General features: G+C 35.5%; 1 protein-coding gene across 2 annotated transcripts in view; it reads left to right on the top strand.

Moving 5' to 3' along the window:
- LOC145268671 (hemocyte protein-glutamine gamma-glutamyltransferase-like) overlaps nt 1-22,746 on the top strand; it is a 99,379-nt gene that overhangs the window by 6,968 nt on the left and 69,665 nt on the right. For both annotated transcript variants that reach the window (XM_080124163.1, XM_080124162.1), the window contains exon 2: nt 11,544-11,652. In XM_080124163.1, the coding sequence (XP_079980289.1) occupies nt 11,544-11,652 (109 nt within the window). The remainder of the gene's footprint in view (nt 1-11,543; nt 11,653-22,746) is intronic.

The following is a 22,746-nucleotide window of genomic DNA, read 5'->3' as shown; positions in this document are numbered from 1 at the left end:
ACTGATGCAATTCTCTATCTGTATAAAAGCCAAGTACATCCAAGGATGGAGTACTGCTGCCACATCTGTGCAGGAGCTGCTAAAAACAGCCTATCCTGCCTTGACAAAGTACAAAATAGACTTTGTGGTTTAGTGGGGATGTCCTTTTCTCTTCCCTGCAACCTCTCTCCCACAGAAGAGACGTTGCGAGCTTGTCTTTGTTTTATCGTTATTTCCATGGCAAGTGCTCGTCTGAGCTCCAATCTCTCGTCCCCCCCCCCTCGCCAATCTTTCACGAGAAACACCCGTCTGGCTGAAACTACTGTCAATAATTTTCCCCACTCTTTATCTGTGTCTAAATCCAAGCGTAGATTCCATGAGCAAAGCTTCTTTCTTAGAACTGCACGCCAGTGGAACTCTCTGCCGCTTGCCTGTTTCCCACCTGACTACAACTGTGACGTCTTCAAGTCCAACATAAACAAACTCCTGATAAACCACCCCCTTAAGTAAGACACTCTATCAAAACCCCCAATACTAATGATTACTACAATACTATCTCAGTGATTACTGTACACGCAATAACCCTTATCCCTGAGTGGCCTTCAGGCCTTGATAAGTGGTGACCCCCATGTAAAATAAAAAAAAAATTTCAACTCAGTTGGGACATGGAAGGAGGGATAGAGAAACAATCCTTACAAGCGAGGAGACATCATTGAAGACTCAACTTTGCGCGTCCCAATATAATATATATAATATAATAGGAATAATTGTCTCACTTCAGTTAGTAAATTGTGTTTTTTAAGTTGCCGAGTGATTTTTTTTTTGTCAGCCATTTTCCTCGAGCGCTTTCGATCATTGATCATCATCAGAAGCAATTTTTGTTGCTGTTGATGTTGTTAAAGAGGGTTTTTTTTTGGGGGGGGGGGGAGGGTATTTATTAATTAATTTTATTTTCGTTTTTATCTGCTTCGTTTTATTTAATTACTTTGATTTAAGTCGTCTGTAATGGAGGAAAGAATAAAGAAGGGTGTGGTGAGTCGAGTACAATAACCATTAGGCCAGCTTGACACCATCGTTAAAAATGAGTTTAAAACCTAGTTATTCTTAACATAAGGAGTTTGTCGTGTGAAGTCTATTATTATTCCGAAGAAAATGGTTGACAAAAAAAAAAACACTCCGCAAAAAAATACACAACTTACCAACTGAAACGATACTAAAGGTTCAGAAGATCAAGAAAAACAATAAAAAAAAATAAAGAAGAAATTTATTCAACCAAACGTGCCTTGATATATATATATATATATATATATATATATATATATATATGTGTGTGTGTGTGTGTGACACCATCGTTAAAAATGAGTTTAAAACCTAGTTATTCTTAACATAAGGAGTTTGTCGTGTGAATTATTCATTCATACACATTTATGAAACAGTCAACAAAAAGATAAAAAATCCAATGACTCCCCCCTCCCCATGTACTAATTTTTCAATTTTAGCAGCCCATTAGCACTAGCATTTAGCAGCCCGTTTTTTGCTGGATGGAAACCGATTAAAAAGTTTTCTGCGTGTCTGAATACCCTATATACCAAATTTCAAGTCTTTAGATAAAAAATTCGTTTAGTATAGGTTGAGAAATGCCCTTGCACACACATTCTCATTTTTATAGATATGCAGATTATCATTATTATGATTGTCTCACTTACTAGGGCTTTTCACACAGGTCATCATCAGAGATTGTTCACTTACAACAACCGGTGGTGTTTCCTGGTATCTGAATTATTATTATTATTATTATTATTATTATTATTATTATTATTATTATTATTATTATTTATTATCATTTACTCGCTAGGAGTATTCACACAAACCATCATCAAAGGTTGCTCTTTGAGAACAGGCTGTAGTGTTCCCTGGAGTCTGAGTGACAACAAGTCTCCTCAGGTTTCCAGTACTCTCCACCTCTTTCGATAACCATTGCAAAAAAAATTTGCGTTATCGCAACAGCTGCTTACCATTGATTTCCCATTGGCGGCGACCATTGGTCTTCACTGGGATTTGGGTGGCAATAAGCCTCCTTAAGGTCTCAGTCCTCCTTGCACTCATTCAGTGGAGGTCTGGCTAGTACTTTCTCTTCTCGGTCTTTACATGCTCCTTGACTCTCATTATTTGGTGTGGTGCCTGTTTTTTTAGTGATCCTCACACAAAAAATGGGGGAGGGGCGTATTTTACAGTTTCAGTTTCCATGCTTCCATGTTTGTGTTTTTGGATCTGTAACCGTTTCTGTGTCCATTATTATTGGCTCACAAAGAGCTTTCACACGGGTCATCAAAGATCTCTCCTTGAAGACAGCCTGCGGTGTTCCCTGGAGTCTGAGTGACAGCAAGTCTCCTCAGATTTCCAGTACTCTCCACCTCTTTCAATAACCTTTGCAAAAGAATTTGCGTTATCGCAACAGCCGTTTACCATTGATTTCTCGCTGGCATCGACCATTGGTCTCCACTGGAATTTGAGTGGCAATGAGCCTCCCCAAGATCCCAGTTCTCTTCGCACTTGTCCAGCAAAGGTCTGGTCAGCGCTCTCGCTCTCTCTCCTCAGTCTTTCCATCCTCCTTGACCCATCTCAGCTATTTGGTGTCAGTCTTTGGAGGAAGGGGGGAGCAATGGGGGGGATGGGATAGCGAACTTATAGATATTCAGATATGTAGCTTTCATGTATTTGTAACGCTTCTTCGTGTTTTGTTTCTGCAGCAACTCGTCTGGCCTGAGCATGTGGCTCATGTGTAGTTTCTGCATTCAAGGGTTTTCCTTATTATTATTATTATTATTATTGGCTCACATGGAGCTTTCACACAAGTCAACAAACGATCTGATTGGAAACCTGTGGTATTCTCTGGAAGCTGAGTGACAACAAGTCTCCCCAGACGTCCAGACCTCTCCACCTCCTTCGATAGCATTTGCAAATGAATTTGGATCATCGCAACAGCCGCTTACCATTGATTTCTCGCTGGTAGTGGCCATTGGTTTATGCTGGAATTTGAGTGGCACTCAGCCTCCCCAAGTTCCCAGTTCTCTTTGCGCTTGTCCAGCCGAGGTCTGGTTGGTGCTCGCTCCTCCATCTTTCAGTCCTTATTGACCCTTCTCGGCCCTTTGGTATCATTTTTTTTTGGGGGGGGGAGGGGTCGGTGATGAAACAATGGGGGGAGTGCATGATGGGGGGGTGTAGAACTTGTAAATATGGAGTTTCGGTGTTCTTCATTCCCTGTAACGCTTATTCGTTATATTGTCTTGTATTATTCTCCGCATTCAAGGGTTTTCCTTAATATTTCAGTCGTTTATTATTATTTTCCCTATCGTTGTTGTTGTCCTTATTCTTTACTATTGCAGAAGGCAAACTACTTAAAGTCACATAAGTGTTCATTATACGAACTAATAACCTCAACAACTTCAGATAATAATCACGTGGTTCTTAATGACTGCGTTTAATTATTTGTCGCCGTAGATTAATTAGTCTAAGAATGCCGAGAAAAACGTTCAACCCAAAAAAAAAAAAAAAAAAAAAAAAAAACAATAATTAATAACGAAAGAAAGTTAAGCCGTCGTCATTTACAGCTGAGTTGAGAATCGACATTGCCAGGTGCGAAATAGATTTAAATGACACAAATTCCTTCGTGATTTGTTACTTTAAATTAACTCCGCCTATTTGTTGTCAACGATGAACGCGTAGGAAGAAAAAGGGCGTGGTTAAAGACTTTTGATCTTCTGGTCTGTGCACTCCGCCCTTTCTCGTTGTGTGTGATTCAAGGTGGCCTTATAACTACGATTAAAGTGTAGCATCTGTTTTGATACTACACTGGTGCATTTTTTTTTTTTTTTACTATATACAACAAACTGCAAAAAGTAGTCAAAAAACAAATATATAACCAATAAATGTTACCAAAGGCAAGATAATTTACTTTTTTACCTACCCGGATAAGATTTAGGGCCTTTCAATCTATTTTAAAGCATTTATTAAATTCGAAACACAAGTAGTGCCAAGTTGCTAAGTTAAAATGACGAGATAGCGGTCATCCTGGAGGTGTCGATAATCGCTGAAAACTCGAAAATAAAACAAAATACAGATAGAAATTTTTTAGATTTTTATCAGAAGCATTTCTATTTCAAAATTAGTTAAAACACAAAAAAAAAAATTTATATTTATCCAGGTAGAATAGTAACTTATCTTGCCTTTGGTAACATTTATTTGTTACATATTTGTTTCCGGACAATATTTTCAGTTTCTTGTCTAATGTATAAAAAAAAAAAATACCTCTGTGCTTCATCTTTTCTGTAGTTAGTGAAGGAGAAATACTTTTAAACTTAGGAAATTTGCATTTTTGTCCCAACCCAACGTGCCCTAAAAAAAAAAAACAAAAAAAACATTGAGTCTAACTCTTGTGCGCTTGTGGGGAGACAAATATACACTCGAGGTTTGTCACAAATCAGTGCTTTATTGGGTGTTCATATAATCTGGGGTTCTCCTTGGCATTATCCTGCAAGATTCCAGCGTCCCTTCTTGCTACGATGAGGTACAGGTTGTTTGGGGAGAACTTGAATGCCTACAAGGGGAGAACTTGAATGCCTACTAGACACTATCCTCGAGTCTCAAAGGTCTCTCTGTACAGGAGTTTGTCAGAACAACCTGGCATTGAGGATACTTTTCCCTGGAAGTAAACCCTGACCAAATAATCAAACTCACATGGTATTTGCTACACCTTCTCCAAGTGATTCAACAGTTGTCCATGAGAGTGTAGTGTTGGCTGCGGGATAATTTCTCAAAAGTGTACTGAAAATATATCGGAAGATATCGATCAAGTGAATGGTTTTGAAAGCGATAAAAAAATGATAAATATCTAGCATTGAATGCCTATTGGAGAGAACTTGAATGCTTACTAGACACTATTCTCAAATGTCTAAGGCCTCTCTGTACAGGGGTTTGCCATAATAACCTGTTATGAGGATACTTTTTCCATTAAAGTAAACCCTGACCAAATATTCAAAATCACATAGTATTCGCTGCCCAAAACATGATCTCCTTTCAATGGCAAACTCGCATTAGCTTTTACAAGGAATGGTGCACCTTCTCCAAGTGATTTTACCTCAAGTAATAACACGAAACTGGATACTCCACCAGACTAGATAGATTCTAGTCCTGGAATCCAGTAAAACCAAGAGACCAAAACGAAAGACAAACTACAACGTATGAAAATGGTTAATTAACGTTCGAGATGAACATTTGTTATTGATGTATTCTCTTAATTCAATAAAAGCTTTAAAATTGTTGTTTTCTTTAGGACGACAACTTTATATCAAGAAGTCGAAGAAACGATAAAAAATGTAAATATGTAGTATTGAATGCCTATTGGAGAGAACTTGAATGCCTACTAGACACTATCCTCAAGTGTCTAAAGTCTCTCTGTACAGGGGTTTGCCAGAATAACCTGTTATGAGGATACTTTTCCATAGAAGTAAACCCTGACCAAATATTCAAAATCACATTTTCGTATTCGCTGCCCAAATAAGATCTCCTTTCGATGGCTAACCCACATTAGCTTTTATGAGGAATGGTGCACCTTCTTCAAGTGATTTTACCTCAAGTAATAACACAAAACTGGATACTCCACCAGACTAGATAAATACTTGCCATGGAATCTAGTAAGATCAAGAGACTAAAACAAAAGATCAAGTAAAACATATGAAAATCGTTAATTGGGGAGAGGAAAATAATGTTCTCAATTTCTTTACTAACTAAAATGTTTCGGCCAGTGGACTTTCCTACCCGTTTTTGTCGTGGGTTTCGTGTCCTCGTCATTTTCTGCTGGTCTCCCATGTTCTAAGGGAATTTGTTCTGGTGGGGAAATTGTCTGAGGGTATTCCTCAATATATGCTGGTTTAATTCGGTCGATCGCGATGTTGTCTTTCCTGTCTTTCCGTTTTTGTGCAATTAATTCCATAGTTAACGAACTGGAATTTAGTGAAGTTATTGCAGCTCGTGATAATGCGTCCGCCACGATGTTTTCTTGCCCCTTGACGTATCTGATGTCTGTGGAATATTGGGAAATATAATCAAGGTGTTTGATTTCTCTTGGACCATATTTATCTACATGCGTATGCCGTGCATATGTTAACGGTTTATGGTCAGTGTAAATACAGAAGTTTCTTCCTTCTAACAGATGTCTAAAATGTTTAATTGACAAATAAATTGCTAATAGCTCCCTTGAAAAGGTACTGTACTTTGTCTGTGTCTTGCTCAGTTTGGATGAGAAAAACGATATAGGGGTCATTGTATCCCCTGTCAGTTGATGTATAACTGCTCCTACAGCTAACTTTAATGGAACATTCGAATATCTATGTATCTCATATAGAGTTCAAGTGTTAGCCCCAGGTAGGGGGGCTCTTGATTTCTGAGAACTTCGACTGACGTAAAATTAAATAAAAAAGAGAGCAACCTTAGTAGAAGTTTGTGCCCGCAATGATGTTGGATTAAACAGATTTGGGAGGGAAAAGATAACGAAATACCAAGGTTTCGTGTACGACATGAAAAGAAATTGGAATCTTAGGAAGATGTCTATCATTCCAGTAAATGTAAGAGCAACTGGACTCGTGAAAAAAGAATTTAAATAAAAAAAAACTGCCTGTGAAATATACCCGGTGAACCAAGTGCAAGAGAGATTCAGACAATTGTACTCAAAGGGACCGTCAGAATTTTAAAAAAAGGTCTCTCCGTTGGAATATCTGAGTTAGCGGGTAAATGTTTGGCATCCGGTGGGATTTCCCATCCTCAGCTTGAACAGATTAATAAGAAAAATAACAACAATTAAAAAGAGAAAACCTATATTCTTGTGAAATATGTGGTTCTTCTTTAACACAAAAACAAAACATGGTCATTCTTATGCGAACACATCGTCGGAACATATACCCGAGCGAACAGTTGGGAATGACACCTACACAATTCACTATGACTACATAATCCCTACTGGTACAGATCTAGAAAACGCAGCTGTTAAACCAGATATAGTGATTTGGGACGGAGCAAACAAAAAAAGCGACCATGATAGAGGTCAGTGTACCCAATGATGCAGGGCTTAATAGAGCTGAGAGGAGAAAGATAACAAAATATCAGGGACTTATGTATGACATGAAACGAAATTGGAAACTAAAAGAGGTTTCAATTATGCCAATCGTCATGTCTTCAAATCCAACATAAACAAATTCCTGACAAACCGCCCCCTTAAGTAAGACACTCTATCAAATCTCCAATACTAATGATTACTACAATACTATCTCATTGATTACTGTACACGCAATAGCCCTTATCCCTGAGTGGCCTCCGGGCCTTGATAAGTGTTGACCCTCATGTAAAAAAAAAAAAAATTGTTAACTTGAGTGGAACGGCTCTTCAAGAATTTGTTTGCGTTGGACTTGAAGACGACCATATTGTAGTCAGCTGGAAAGCAAGCAAACGGAAGACAGTTCCACGGGTGTGCAGTTGTAAGAAAGAAGCTTTGTTCATGGAATCTATGTTTAGGTTTAGGCACAAATAAAGAATGTGTGTGGGGGGATTATTGATAGTGTTTTCATCTAGATGAGTGTTTCTTGTGAAAGTTTGGCGAGGGAGGGCATAGATTGAAGCTCAGTCGAGCACTTGTCATGAAAATAACGATAAAGCAAAGACAAACTCTCAACATCTCTTCTGTGGGAACGAGGTTTCAGGGATGAGAAAAGGACATCCCCTACGAGACTCAAAAGTCTATTTTGAACACTGTCAAGGCAGGATAAGTTCTTTCTAGCCGCTCCTGCCCAGATGTGGCAACAGTACTCCATTCTGGAGCACAAAAGTTCGTTCGTTTTAATGGTGTCATTCTTGTCTTCGTCACTCTTCGAAATTTTAAGTAAAAAAGAAAAGAAAAAATAGGAGGCTTTACTTTTGGAATCAACCTTATAAATAAGTTTGGTGAACAGACGCCCGGGCAGTTACCAGGAGGCAGACCCATGATAGTCGTGGAAATGTAATCGGTAAGTTAATTATGTAAAAATTGATTTTTACAGTGACCGAGAAACAATGAAATACAAAAACAATATTGACAAAAAAAATGTCACTGCATAATGTGTGTCCATTTGAAAATGTCGCTGTATGTGTGTCCATTTGAAAATGTCGCTGTATGTGTGTCCATTTGAAAATGTCACTGTATGCGTGTCCATTTGAAAATGTCACTGCATAATGTGTGTCAATTTGAAAATGTCGCTGTATGTGTGTCGATTTGAAAATGTCACTGCATAATGTGTGTCCATTTGAAAATGTCGCTGGGTGTGTGTCCATTTGAAAATGTCACTGCATAATGTGTGTCCATTTGAAAATGTCACTGCATAATGTGTGTCGACTTGAAAATGTCACTGCATAATGTGTGTCCATTTGAAAATGTCGCTAGGTGTGTGTCCATTTGAAAATGTCGCTGGGTGTGTGTCCATTTGAAAATGTCACTGTATGTGTGTCCATTTGAAAATGTCGCTGTATGTGTGTTCATTTGAAAATGTCACTGCATAATGCGTGTCCACTTGAAAATGTCTCCGTATAATGTGAGTCCATTTGAAAATTTCGCTGGGTGTCCATTTGAAAATGTCACTGCATAATGTGTGTCCATTTCAAAATGTCGCTATATGTGTGTCCATTTGAAAATGTCGTTGCATAATGTGTGTCCATTTGAAATTGTCGCTATATGTGTGTCCATTTGAAAATGTCGCTGCATAATGTGTGTCCATTTGAAAATGTCGCTGCATAATGTGTGTCCATTTGAAAATGTCGCTATATGTGTGTCCATTTGAAAATGTCGTTGCATAATGTGTGTCCATTTGAAATTGTCGCTATATGTGTGTCCATTTAAAAATGTCACTGCATAATGTGTGTCCATTTGAAAGTGTCGCTGGGTGTGTGTCCATTTGAAAATGTTGCTGTTGATGTGTGTCAATTTCAAGATGTCGCTGTATGATGTGTGTCCATTTGAAGATATCACTGTATGCATGTCCATTTGAAAATGTCGCTATATGTGTGTCCATTTGAAAATATCACTGTATAATGTGTGTCCATTTAAAACTGTCGCCGTATAATGTGTGTCCATTTGAAAATTTCGCTGGGTGTCTATTTGAAAATGTCGCTATATGTGTGCCCATTTGAAAATGTCACTGCATAATGTGTGTCCATTTGAAAGTGGCGCTGGGTGTGTGTCCATTTGAAAATGTTGCTGTATGATGTGTGTCCATTTCAAGATGTCGCTGTATGATGTGTGTCCATTTGAAAATGTCGCTATATGTGTGTCCATTTGAAAATGTCACTGTATGTGTGTCCATTTGAAAATGTCACTGTATAATGTGTGTCCACTTGAAAATGTCGCTGCATAATGTTTGTCCATTTGAAAATGTCGCTATATGTGTGTCCATTTGAAAATGTCACTGCATAATGTGTGTCCACTTGAAAATGTCGCGGTATACTGTGTGTCCATTTGAAAATTTCGCTGGGTGTCTATTTGAAAATATCGCTGTATGTGTGTCCACTTGAAAATGTCGCTGCATAATGTGTGTCCATTTGAAAATGTCGCTGCATAATGTGTGTCCATTTGAAAATGTCGCTGGATGTGTGTCGATTTGAAGATGTCGCTATATAATGCGTGTCCCTTTGAAAATATCGCTGGATGTGTGTCTATTTCAAAATGTCGCTGTATGTGTGTCCATTTGAAACTGCCGCTGTATGTATGTCCATTTGAAAATGTCGCTGTATGTGTGTCTATTTGAAAATGTTGCTGTATGTGTGCCTATTTAAAATGTTGCTCTATGTGTGTCCATTTAAAAATGTTGCTGTATATGCGTCCATTTTATAATGCTGATGTACGGTAGCTTCCTTCAGTCTTGACAAATTATGGATACCCACTGTAAGGGTGTTTGCACGTGAAATCTTTGTGGTAATCTCCAACCACACATCTGAGTCGACATAGTTAAATACCAGTGGCAAGTAAATGATCAGGACGACTGGAAACAATGTCGAGATAAGCAGAGAGTACATACAGTACCTGCATTCTCAAATGGTCACTCATGTGTGTTCATTTTAAGACGTAATTATATAATGTGTCTATTTGAACGTGGCACTGTGCAATGTATGTCCGTTTGAAAATGTCACTGTATAATATTTGTCCATTTGAAGAATTTCTCTATAATATGTGTCCATGTGAAAATGTCACGGCATAATGTTTGTCCACTTGGAAATGTCACTGTATAATATGTGCCCATTTGTGGAAGCAATTGTATAATGTTTGTGCATTTGAAAATGTCACTGTATAATGTTTATCCATTTGAAGAAGTCACCGTATACTGTTTGTCCATTTGAAGACGTCTTGTATAATGTGCGTTCATTTGAAAATGCCACTGTATAATTTTTGTCCATTTAAAAATGTCACAGTATAATTTTTGTCCATTTCAAAATGTCATTGTATAATTTTTGTTCAATTAAAGAAGTCATTGTATAATGTTTGTCCATTTGAAAATTTCAAAATGTTTGTCGATTGGAAAATGTCACTGTATAATTTTTGTCCATTGAAATATATCACTGTATAATGCTTGTCAATTTGAAAATGTCACTGTATAATTTTTGTCAATTTGAATATGTCACTGTACAATTTGTGTTGATTGGAAAATGTCACTGTATAATTTTTGTTGATTGGAAAATGTCACTGTATAATTTTTGTTGATTGGAAAATGTCACTGTACAATTTTTGTTGATTGGAAAATGTCACTGTATAATTTTTCTCAGTTTGAAAATAGCAATGTATAATGTTTTTCAGTTTCAGTTGTTGCTTTGCATAATTTGGATTCTTCGAACAATTGTCCTCATCTTGGATGTTATTCTTATGACATTTTGGTCGATGAAATCTCCGACCTTCTTTAGGTGCAGCTTATAAAACTTAGGAATCTTTCTTTATATGTGACGCAAAAAAATCTGCACAGAATTTCGAATGGAACACTTTATCTAACCAAATGGCAGTAGATTGTTCCTGTTTAGTCAGTCCATGCTGAAAATTGAAGTTTCCACCCTAAAAAGATTCACTTAAAACTGATTGCTACTTAGCACTTTTATCTGTTGCACTATGGATGCATATATTGAAAAGCAAGACGAATATTTCTCTCCTATGTGAAAGAGTCTTTATTCGATACTTCGTCAGTGGCAGGTGAAACGTCTCATTGTAAAATTCGCCATAGTTAAGTGAACCCCTGTTTGATAAACGCACGACCATGGGATGTGATAAATGTGTGCGTTAGTAACAAAGAATCTGATTAGCTAATTAGCAAACTCAACACCACGTGAATATATAAAAACACGCAGCAACATTAATCCCATGTGATAGCCTGACGAACCCTCAAAGAGATGAAATTCTGTGTAGCTTGATTGTCATATATATTATCAAAACATACTACATCTATCTAGATATCTATCTATCTATATATATATATATACATATAGGCATTTTCTTTTTACTTCAGATGAGCAAGCCACAGGGCCAGAGAACATCACATGGTCTCAAGAGCTGGCCCCTTTTCAGCTACTTCAACCGATCGAGAGGCATGCCTGTTGCCAGTCCCCCTGGCCCTGGTTGGTAGTTATAATAATAATAATAATAATAATAATAATAATAATAATAATAATAATAATAGTGATAAATTAAAAGAAGCTTTAAAATTAACCATTACTCTCTTTGTGTATGTATATATATATATATATATATATATATATATATATATATATATATATATTCAAGCACATCTGACAACAACAATCGCTCCTGATGATAATCGGATACACCGACAGAAAGCGCTTGAATAGAATATGACTGAACAACAACTTTTGGGCGCCATTCTATACAACATGCCGACTGAAATAAAAAAAAACGATCGGCAAATGGAAAAGATATCCAGAAAAATCGGAAAAAAATAATAACTCTGTCGTGTTCAATTAGACGTGCTTGAATAATGACTTGCTGCCAAAATATACAAATATATACATATATATATATATGTGTGTGTGTGTGTGTGTGTGTGTGTGTGTGTGTGTGTGTGTGTGCGTATTTGTGTTGTACATATATATATGTGTGTGTGTGTGTGTGTCGTATATATATGCGTATGTGTGTGTTGTATATATATATGTGTGTGTATGTGTGTGTTTTGTACATATATGTGTATGTGTATGCGTATGTTGTATATATATATATGTGTATGTTGTATATATATATATATATGTGTATGTTGTATATATATATATATATATGTATGTGTGTGTTGTATACATATATATATATGTGTGTGTGTGTGTGTGTGTGTGTGTGTGTGTGTGTGTGTGTGTGTGTGTGTGTGTGTGTGTGTGTGTGTGTGTGTGTGTGTGTGTGTGTGTGTGTAACTACATTTACCATCCAAATGAATGCTTTGACGATGATACTTACGACTTTTATGAGACGAACCATTAAAAGATACATCTGACTTACTTAAAAAATTCTAGTTTTATTTTTGGTGTCTTAAAAAAAACACCGCCCAATATTTTTGCTGATGAGGAGACTTTGTTTTAAAAAACACTATACGATAAAATTATTGTCCAAGACTTATTGTCTATCTCAATAAAACATCGTTTCCGAAACAATCGTATAATTTATTGATTTTGTTTGTTCTTCCTTATGAAACCGATTTTTAATTTTAATGATAAATTATCAATCATCTTACTCAATATTAAAATAGCTCTAGGATATATATGCCTATCGAGCTTATTATATATCTGCATTACAACGACCACTGTTTTCTTTTCTTTCAATTGTATTAACTTACTATTTCATTAAAATAAATTCTGCTCTTCGGACTGTTGTTCTAATCCTCTTGATATATATATATATATATATATATATATATATATATATATATATATATATATATATATATATTAAATTGTGATTCAATGAATTTCAAAAAACTCTCATTGAAATGAAATGAAGTGGTTGAGTTTCATATCAAAGAATTTTTATTATTCTAAGCAAGACAAAGAATGCTTTAGAAAATTATCTCCTTAACCTATAGGGTTTCGATGTCTACCATCTCATCAGAGGAGAGAAAATATTAGCAAATACTTATAAAGGTATGCACCCTATTTGCTAAAGTCAGTGAAACATGGAAAGTCAAAGTCAAAATAATACATTTATCAGAAGTCCTGTAGCAGGAGGATTTACAGAAAAAGGATATGAAAGTTTTTTAAGATCCAGCTTGCTTGGTAAAATAATATTACTGGTAATAGAATATTACTTCCAGTAATATTTTGTAAACTTTACAATCTCACGTTTCCATAACAACTAATTGTTAAATAAAAACTATTCTGAAGTATATATATATATGTGTGTGTGTGTGTGTGTGTGTGTGTGTGTGTGTGTGTGTGTGTGTGTGTGCATTGTACATATATATATACATGTGTGTATGTGTGCGTGAAAAGATTTATTAATTGTTGAAGCATGTATTATTTTATATATGCATATATCTATAAACTTGAGCATGTATGTGTGATGACGCTACTAAACCTATATACGCAACGAATAGTTAATCTACAGACTTTAAATTTTGTATGTAGGATCTGCTACTAGTCTCTCGCTCCTAGACAAGGTTCAAAAGAGAGTCGCCAATCTGATAGGCCCTGAACTGGCATCTAAGCTTCAGCCTCTGTCCCATCGACGAAACGTTGCATCCTTCTGTCTGTTCTACAAGTATTTTAATGGTGAATGCTCTGACGAACTGCAGACACTTGTGCCCCCACGACGTGAACACCCTCGACAAACCCGACAGGCAGATAAATCCCACCCTCACACAGTAGAAATCCCTAGATGTACAAGATCTTTCTCCTCCAGTAGTTTCTTCCCCAGAACCGCTAGACTCTGGAATACCATTCCAGGTTCCCTAACTGTACTGACATGCAGAAGTTCAAGTGTAACGTGAACCGACATCTTGCTGCCCAAATCCCGACATAGTGCCCCAGTAGTTGCTACCTCTGATAGTAGCCCCCTACACCAAAGTGGCAATGTGCCTTGTTTGGGGTGAAAATGCAATAAAAAAAATAAATAAATGTGTAGACATGTGGAAAATTTTTTAATCGCTTTTCGTCCGGAAAAAAGTGCTGCTAAGAGTTAAAAATTGAAAAGTTGGTACGTGGGTGGGGTGGTGGGGGGGTCATCGGATTTTTATCTGTAAGTAGGTCTGAAAACACTTTTTAAAGATCGTGTCAAACGTCCTTAATGGTTACCGTACTTAACTTACTGTGTTTAGGGTTTGGTTTCGATCTCAGCACAAGTATTTATGTTTGTTTACTTACAAGAAAAGAACTTGTCTCAGTTTCTTTACTTGATACATCCCGAGCAACTAATATATATATATATTAAATCGAATCGAATAGCATCTCTTCTTCACAGTGTTCCACTTTGGTTGAGAGCATGTCTAAAAGGATTGATCTTTTGAAGAAATCAAAAGGGAATGCAATTTCATCCTAAGCATTTATTAAAGTAAATGTCTTGTTCTGTGTTATTAGTCTCATTTAAGTTTCCTTGTTCAATTGTTCAATATAGCTTTTAGTGCAATAAAATTTGTTTGGCCCATTTTTTTTTTTTTTTTTTTGCTCACGAATGTGTAAACAAAATGAAATGCGTGTATTTTTGTTATGCTAATTACATGTATCAAATGATTTCATGTATCAAATGATTACATGCATCAAATGATTTCATGTATCAAATGATTTCATGTATCAAATGATTTCATGTATTAAATGATTTCATGTATTAAATGATTACATGTATCAAATGATTTCATGTATCAAATGATTACATGCATCAAATGATTACATGCATCAAATGATTACATGTATCAAATGATTTCATGTGTCAAATGATTTCATGTGTTAAATGATTTCATGTATCAAATGATTTCATGTATCAAATGATTTCATGTATCAAATGATTACATGTATCAAATGATTACATGTATTAAATGATTTCATGTATTAAATGATTACATGTATCAAATGATTTCATGTATTAAATGATTACATGTATCAAATGATTACATGTATCAAATGATTTCATGTATCAAATGATTTCATGTATCAAATGATTTCATGTATCAAATGATTTCATGTATCAAATGATTACATGTATTAAATGCTGGAAGAAGTTTTTCGAATAATGAAAAATCGTGGGAAGCTATGCAAAGTGAATGGAATAGCATCTCCTCTTTGCAGTGTTCCACTTTGGTTGAGGACATATCTAAAAGGATTGATCTTTTACAAAAATCAAAAAGGAATGCTATTCCATCCTAAGCATTTATTAAAGTAAATGTCTTGTTCTGTGTTATTAGTCTCGTTTAAGTTTCCTTGTTCAATTGTTCTTTGTTCATTATAGATTTTAGTGCAATAAAATGTATAAAATTTGTTTGGTTCATTTTTTTTTTTTTTTTTGCAAGTGTGTGTATATATATATATATATATATATATATATATATATATATATATATATGTATATATATATATTATATATATACTATATATTATATATATATGTATATATATATATTATATATATATACTATATATTATATATATATGTATATATATATATATTATATATATATACTATATATTATATATATATGTATATATATATTATGTATATATACTATATATTATATATATATTATATATATATATGTATATATATATTATATATATATACTATATATTATATATATATATTATATATATATGTATAATATATATATTATATATATATTATATATATATATATTATATATATATTATATATATATATTATATATATATTATATATATACATATATATATACATATATATATATATATTATATATATATTATATATATATATGTGTATATATATATATGTATATATATATATATATATATATATATGTATGATGAAAATAATGAAAATAGTATTCCGACAAAATAGAGAAAATAAAACAGGAACAAACCGTATTATGTGTTCATCAACGTTTCGTCTTTATTTCGAGACTTCATCCAGAGGAAGTCTCGAAATAAAGACGAAACGTTGATGAACACATAATACGGTTTGTTCCTTTTTATTTTCTCTCTATATATGTATATATATATATGCATATGCATATATATATATATATATATATATATATATATATATATATATATATATATATATATATATATGTATATTTAAAGTGATGGTTATGTAGTTCCAACGAGAGAAAAAAATGTATATCTAAAAGAGTGTAGCCATCAACAATTGTGGGTTTTTTTTTTAAAGGTTTTCATCATATTTTTATTTTTATTTTTTTATGTATATATGTATATATATATGTATATATATATGTATGTATATGTATATATATATATATGTATATATATGTATATATATATATATATATATATATATATATATATATATATATATATATATATATATATATATACTGCACGTCAAATTATTAATGAGAGAACATTTTTGTACCAGTTTCGGAAACTTACCGGTAGTTTCGTATCAAAAGCTTCGGAAACGTTGGAAATGCTGAACTTTGCGTACTGTGAAATTTTCGTACTGTTCCGTGCAATGTAAACAACTTGCCATCGAAATTGCTGAATCAACAGTATTTGAGGTGTGTCAAATTATTAACAAGGCAGTTTGTTTCGTCAATAAAATTGGTCGTAAATGGTCGTTTGAGTAGTTCTGGAAAGAGTACTATTACAGAACAGCTAGCAAAAGGTAAAGCTACTATCGAAATATCGAAAATTATTGGAAGGTACCATCAAACTGTGAAGAATTTTGTCCAGGACCCTACAATGGTACATAAGAGAGCTGATAAAGGTAAATCTAGAGCTGTTTCACACCGTTCTCTACTCCAAATTAAACGTGAAGTTGTTAAGAACCCTGGGCAGACAAGTCGAGAAGTCTTTGACCAAGCCATATTGAAGAATGTCTCAAAAAGGTACTCGATGTCGCCTTCTGAAATAAGTGGCAGTCTGTTAAGCCTGTGACAAAGCCTCCATTAAAGCAACATCACATACAAAACCGATAGAAATGGACAGTATACATGAAAACGGATTTTTCCAAAGTTTTGCTCACTTTTTTGTCACTCTTGATGGCCCAGATGGCTGGAGTAAGGGATGGGTCCTAGATGGACGACATCGTCATCAACGTTTAAGGCGCCAACAAGGTGGTGGTGGTGGGATAATGATTTGGTTTGGGATTATCGAAGGTACTTTAGTTGGCCCATGGAAAGTCTCAGAAGGCGTAAAAATTACGTCAAATGCTTATATAGCTTTTCTGAAGGAGCACTTTGAACCATGGCTGAAGAAGCAATGGTTGACGTTCAAAAGAACCATTATTTTATGCAGGGCGATGCTCCCTCGCATGCAGCAAACAAAAGCAAAGAGTATTTGCAACAACTGGGGTTCTCTGGACTACAGAAGATGCGAATTCACCAGATTTTAACCCAATTGAGAACCTTTGGAGTATCATGAAGCGACGCCTCTATGCAAGTGGACACCAATTTAAGAGTAAAGATTAGATGTGCGATTCTCTCCAATAGGTATCGCGAGGAATAACTGTTAACGAAAACCAAAAATTTGACTTTTACAAGCCATTCATAAAAAAGAATCACATATCCTCTACTAATTATGTCAAGGTAGAAATTACTATGCTCTAAAGATTTTTCCTAGTTCATTTAAATTTGGAAAATTATTTCAATAAACAGGCTAGAAATATAGCGTTCAACAAATTAAGTTACAAAAGGACTGCTAAACTGTAGTTCTTCAAGCAAAAGAATTGGGAAAGGAAACTTGGTTGATTTTTCTTTACTAAGGAATATTTATTTAATACAAGCGTAAATTGTAAACTGAATTCGTATGATGGATACGAAATTCAAAGATTCACTGTTAGAATTGCTCCAATTCCAGGCAGAGCAAATTCTCGCATGCAAAAGCAGCAAATTCAACAAGTAGAAAGAGAGATTTAAACAAGCATTTGAAGAAAAAATGCTTCAACAACAGAAACGCTTTGATGAAAACACAGGAGGAACAAAGAAAAATTCTGGAGGCGACACAGTTAACTAAAGCGGACGATAATCATAACGCATTTTTTGAAACAGCTGTGTCGGCCGCTATTGAAAATTTAAATTATAATCCAGAAGACGATGTCACTTTCGTCCAGTACTATAGACGATATGAGGATATTTTATATATCGGATTATGGTACCTGGTCAGACGCGAAAAAAGTTAGGCTTTTGCTAAAGAAATTGGGAACAGTCAAGCATACAAAGTTCGTGAATTTTATTCTCCCAAAAAAGTTGAGCTTCCAAGAAACAGTTTCGCTACTTACAGAATTGTTTTCTGCAAAAATGTCTCTTTTCATAGGCGATATGAATGTATGAATGTTACTAGAAGAGAGGAAGACGACTACACTACTTATGCAAGTATAGTGAACAAGCATTGCGACGATTTTAAACTGGAAGAATTATCAGAAGATAATTTTAAATGTTTAATATTTGTGCAAGGGCTGGTCTTAAATAAAGACGCTGAAATCAGGCGTCGTGTTTTAAATAAACTCGAAAACAAACCGAATTTAAAGCTACAAAACTTAGCGGAAGACTGTGAACGGTTTATTGCGTTGAAACAAGACGGTCGTGACATGGAAGAAAGCGGAGTGTCGCATATTAAAAAGATCGATCAAAAGAAAAATTCGACTTCAAAAAATAACCAGTGAAAGAAACGGGAAAAGATCCACCTGGACCATGTTGGAGGTGTGGAAATAAACATTGGTACAATGATTGTCCCTACAGATTCAAACAATGTGACAACTGCCACCAGAAAGTGCATAAAGCATCGCATTGTAGAAAAAATCTGGTAGAAAGACATCCATTAAACTTACGAAAGTTGAACCTGAGGAACAAAATATCCGGAAATATGTACAGGTCAAAATGTTTAAAAAGAAAATAAGGCCACAGCTTGATAGCGGGTCTGACATTTCCATTATTAATGTACAGACATGGAAGAGGCTTGGGAGACCCACTATGATTAAATCACATAAAACGGCGAGAAGCGTCAGTGTCGAAAAAATTACCTTCGAAGGAGAATTATTGACGAATATTTTTTTCCATAACAGGGCCGAAAAAGCAAGAATTTTTGTCATGCGAAAATCAAACAACCTCTTTGGAACTGATCTTCCTTTAAGCTCATTTTGCCAAAAGATTGAGAATTCGAACGTTGAAGCAGAAAAACTTAAGAGAGAGCTAAAAGAGAATTTACCAGACGTATTTTCAGGCGGTTTGGGAAGGTGTACAAAAGCGGTAGCAAAATTTGACATAAAAGTAAATGAACAGACAGTGTTCAGAAAGAAAAGAAATGTTCTATACGCCACTATAGAACAGATAGACGGTGAATTAGAAAGGCTCGAAAACATGGGTGTCATCAGAAAAATTGATCACAGTGAGTGGGCTGCACCAACGTTTTACATCAAAAAGAAGAGTAAGGATATTCTGGTTTGCGCCGACTTCGCAACAGACTTAAACAAGGCATTACAAGATCACTATTATCCTCTTCCGAGCCCTGAAGAGATATTTGCGAAACTGAGGGGAGGGAAATATTTTTTCTAAAATCGACCTCAGTGATGCGTACTTATAAGTTCCAGTCGATGAGGAGTGTTCAAAGCTGCTATGTATTAATGCTCATAAGGGATTGTACAAGTTTAACAGATTTCCTTTTTGGGTCAAAGTCGCCCCTTCGATTTTTCAGCGAATTATGAACATTATGTTAAATGGGTTGGATTTCGCAGTAGGGTACCTGGACGATGTGTTAATGAAAAGCGCTAGCAAAGAACAACACAAAGCTCATGTAAACCAAGTATTCAAAAGGATCCAGGATTATGGATTTAAAGTAAATAGGAAAAATGTACATTTTTCATGGACAGAATAAAATATTTGGAGCAAATCATCGATAAACATGGAAGAAGGCCGGATCCAGATAGATCGAGTGCAATAAATAATATGCCTGCTCCAGAAAATATTGCGTCTTTACAAAGTTTCTTAGGTTTGGCAAATTACTACAATGTATTTGTGCCAAATATGCATAAACTAAGGTCGCCTTTAAATGAACTGTTAAGGAAAGACCAAAAATGGGTCTGGATGCAAGAGTGCGAAAAAGCATTTCGGGAAATTAAAGAGACTTTAACGTCTGACTTGTTTCTGGCACATTATAATCCCAAGCGTAAAATTATAGTTGCAAGCGATGCCAGCTCCTATAGTATAGGAGCATGCATTTTACACAAAATGGATGATCGAAAAGTGAAACCATAGCACATTCATCCCTTTTTCCAGCCGAAAAGAACTATTCGCAAATTGAAAAAGAGGCGCTAAGCATTATATTCGCGGTAAAGAAATTTCATCGTTTCCTGCACGGTAGGCAATTTCTGTTACAAACAGACCACAAACCATTATTAACGATTTTCGGATCGAAAAAGGGACTACCACAACATACGGCGAATAGACTCCAAAGATGGGGTACCATACTGCTGAATTACAATTTTCAAATGGAGTATGTACCATCTAAAAAATTTGGTCATGCAGACGGATTATCGAGGTTAATACCTAAGCAGACAGAACCATTGGAGGATATGGTAATAGCAGCCATCCAAGCGGAAGATGAAGTAAAAAATACGTTATGTGACAGAATAAGAGAACTTCCAGTAACGCTTGATGAGATTAAGAGTAAGGCAGAGGTGGACGAATTTATTATACGCACGAAAGAAAGGATCAACAATAACGAAGTGAATGAAGAAATTTATTCAATTTGCGATAACGTCCTGTTATATAGCGACAGGGTCGTAATTCCTACGACATTACAGAAAAAAATGCTCAAGGAATTCCATGTAGAACATCCAGGTATATCAAGAATGAAAAGCCTTATGCGCTCTTTCGTTTATTAGCCAAACATGGATAAGGATATAGAAGAAAAAATCAGGGAGTGTAGAGGATGCGCATTAGCTATAAAAGCTCCTCCGACTCAATTCGGATCGCGGGCAAAACCGGACTGACCTAGGATTCATTTAGATTTTGCAGGGCCGCTAGATAGGTTCTACTATCTCATTGTTGTTGACAGCTTATCTAAATGGCCGGAGGTATTAAAATGTAAGAATCCCACATCCGAGGTAACTATCAACTTCCTGTATGAACTATTCGCTAGGTTTGGAGTAGTAGACTGCATTGTTACAGACAATGGAACGCAATTTACGTCTACCGAATTTAAATATTTTTGCGAGGATCATCTAATCGAGCATATAACTATTCCGCCATACCACCCAAGAAGTAATGGACAAGCAGAGAAATTCGTTGACACATTCAAGAGAGCTCTGAAAACAGCTAGTGGGTCGGGGACAGATAAGTCAATCCAACAGTTTTTACAAGTCTACAGAGTCACTTCGAATACAAACATCGAAATGTCGAAGACACCTGCAGAGGTTATGTTCCGACGCAAGGTTAGATCGATTTTTCGCAAGTTGTTACCAAACCAGGATAGGCCAAACCTAAAAAAAAAAAAAAAACGATAACAAAAAAACGGTATAAAGTTGGCGAAAGAGTCTTCTACAAGATTCACAAAAATAATAAGACTTTCTGGGAGTCCGACATTGTTGAGAAACAAATAAGCAACATGGTCTACATGATTAAGGGACCAGACTTCGTGCACAAACGTCACACTAACCAAATTCGGAAAAGATACTCGAACAGTGAAGTGACCAGATCGCCCGAGGAGGACATCATGGACACAGTGTTTGATAATTTTCATACCAGAGACAGCTCCGGAGAACAGAAGATCAAACAGAAAACGGAAATCAACAGAATTGATTAGGGTGAACCCAAAACAAAAACGTTATTAATCCCAGACGGGATATTTTCAAAGGGGGGGGGGTTATACCGGCCTTCCTTGAACAGAGGAATTTACACCGATTAGCACTATAAATAGCGCTAGTAATTCCAACACCGGTGAGAGAGATGCGACTGCACTTCAACTGCTAGCTGAGTGCCCAGAAGATATACACGCTTTCCTATCTTTGTACATTATTGTTAATACACTTGTTCCTTAACCGAACCTCAACTTGATTGTTCTTATTTTCACTGTTGTTCCACGACACACACACACACACACACGCACACACACGCACACACACACGAACACACACACACAAACAACAACAACGAAAACAATAATAATAACAATAATAATAATAATAATAATAATAACAATAATAATAATAATAATAATAATAATAATAATAATAGCTAGCTAGCCAGAGAGTTAAAAGAGATTTGGATGATGAAAAAAGTCCAAATAGTACCGATAATAGTAGGAGCACTAGGAACAATTCCGAAAAACTTCGAAAAAAGAATGTCAGAAATTGGAATCAGAGGAATAACTGCAAAAGTACAACGACTAACGATAATGAAAACGACGTTACAGCGAATGAAGAACACCGAAACCGCATATTTACAAGTTCTACACCCCCTAACATGCATCCCCCCTCCCATTGTTTCATCACCGATCTCCCCCCCCCCAATAAAAAAGTGATACCAAAGGGCCGAGAAGGGTCAAGAAGGACTGAAAGACCGAGGAGCGAGCG

This window comes from Euprymna scolopes, chromosome 44 (assembly GCF_053919585.1).
Source record: "Euprymna scolopes isolate OS-2025 chromosome 44, ASM5391958v1, whole genome shotgun sequence".
NCBI classification, from domain to species: Eukaryota; Metazoa; Mollusca; class Cephalopoda; order Sepiida; family Sepiolidae; genus Euprymna; species Euprymna scolopes.
This window is presented reverse-complemented; position numbering and strand designations above follow the sequence as displayed.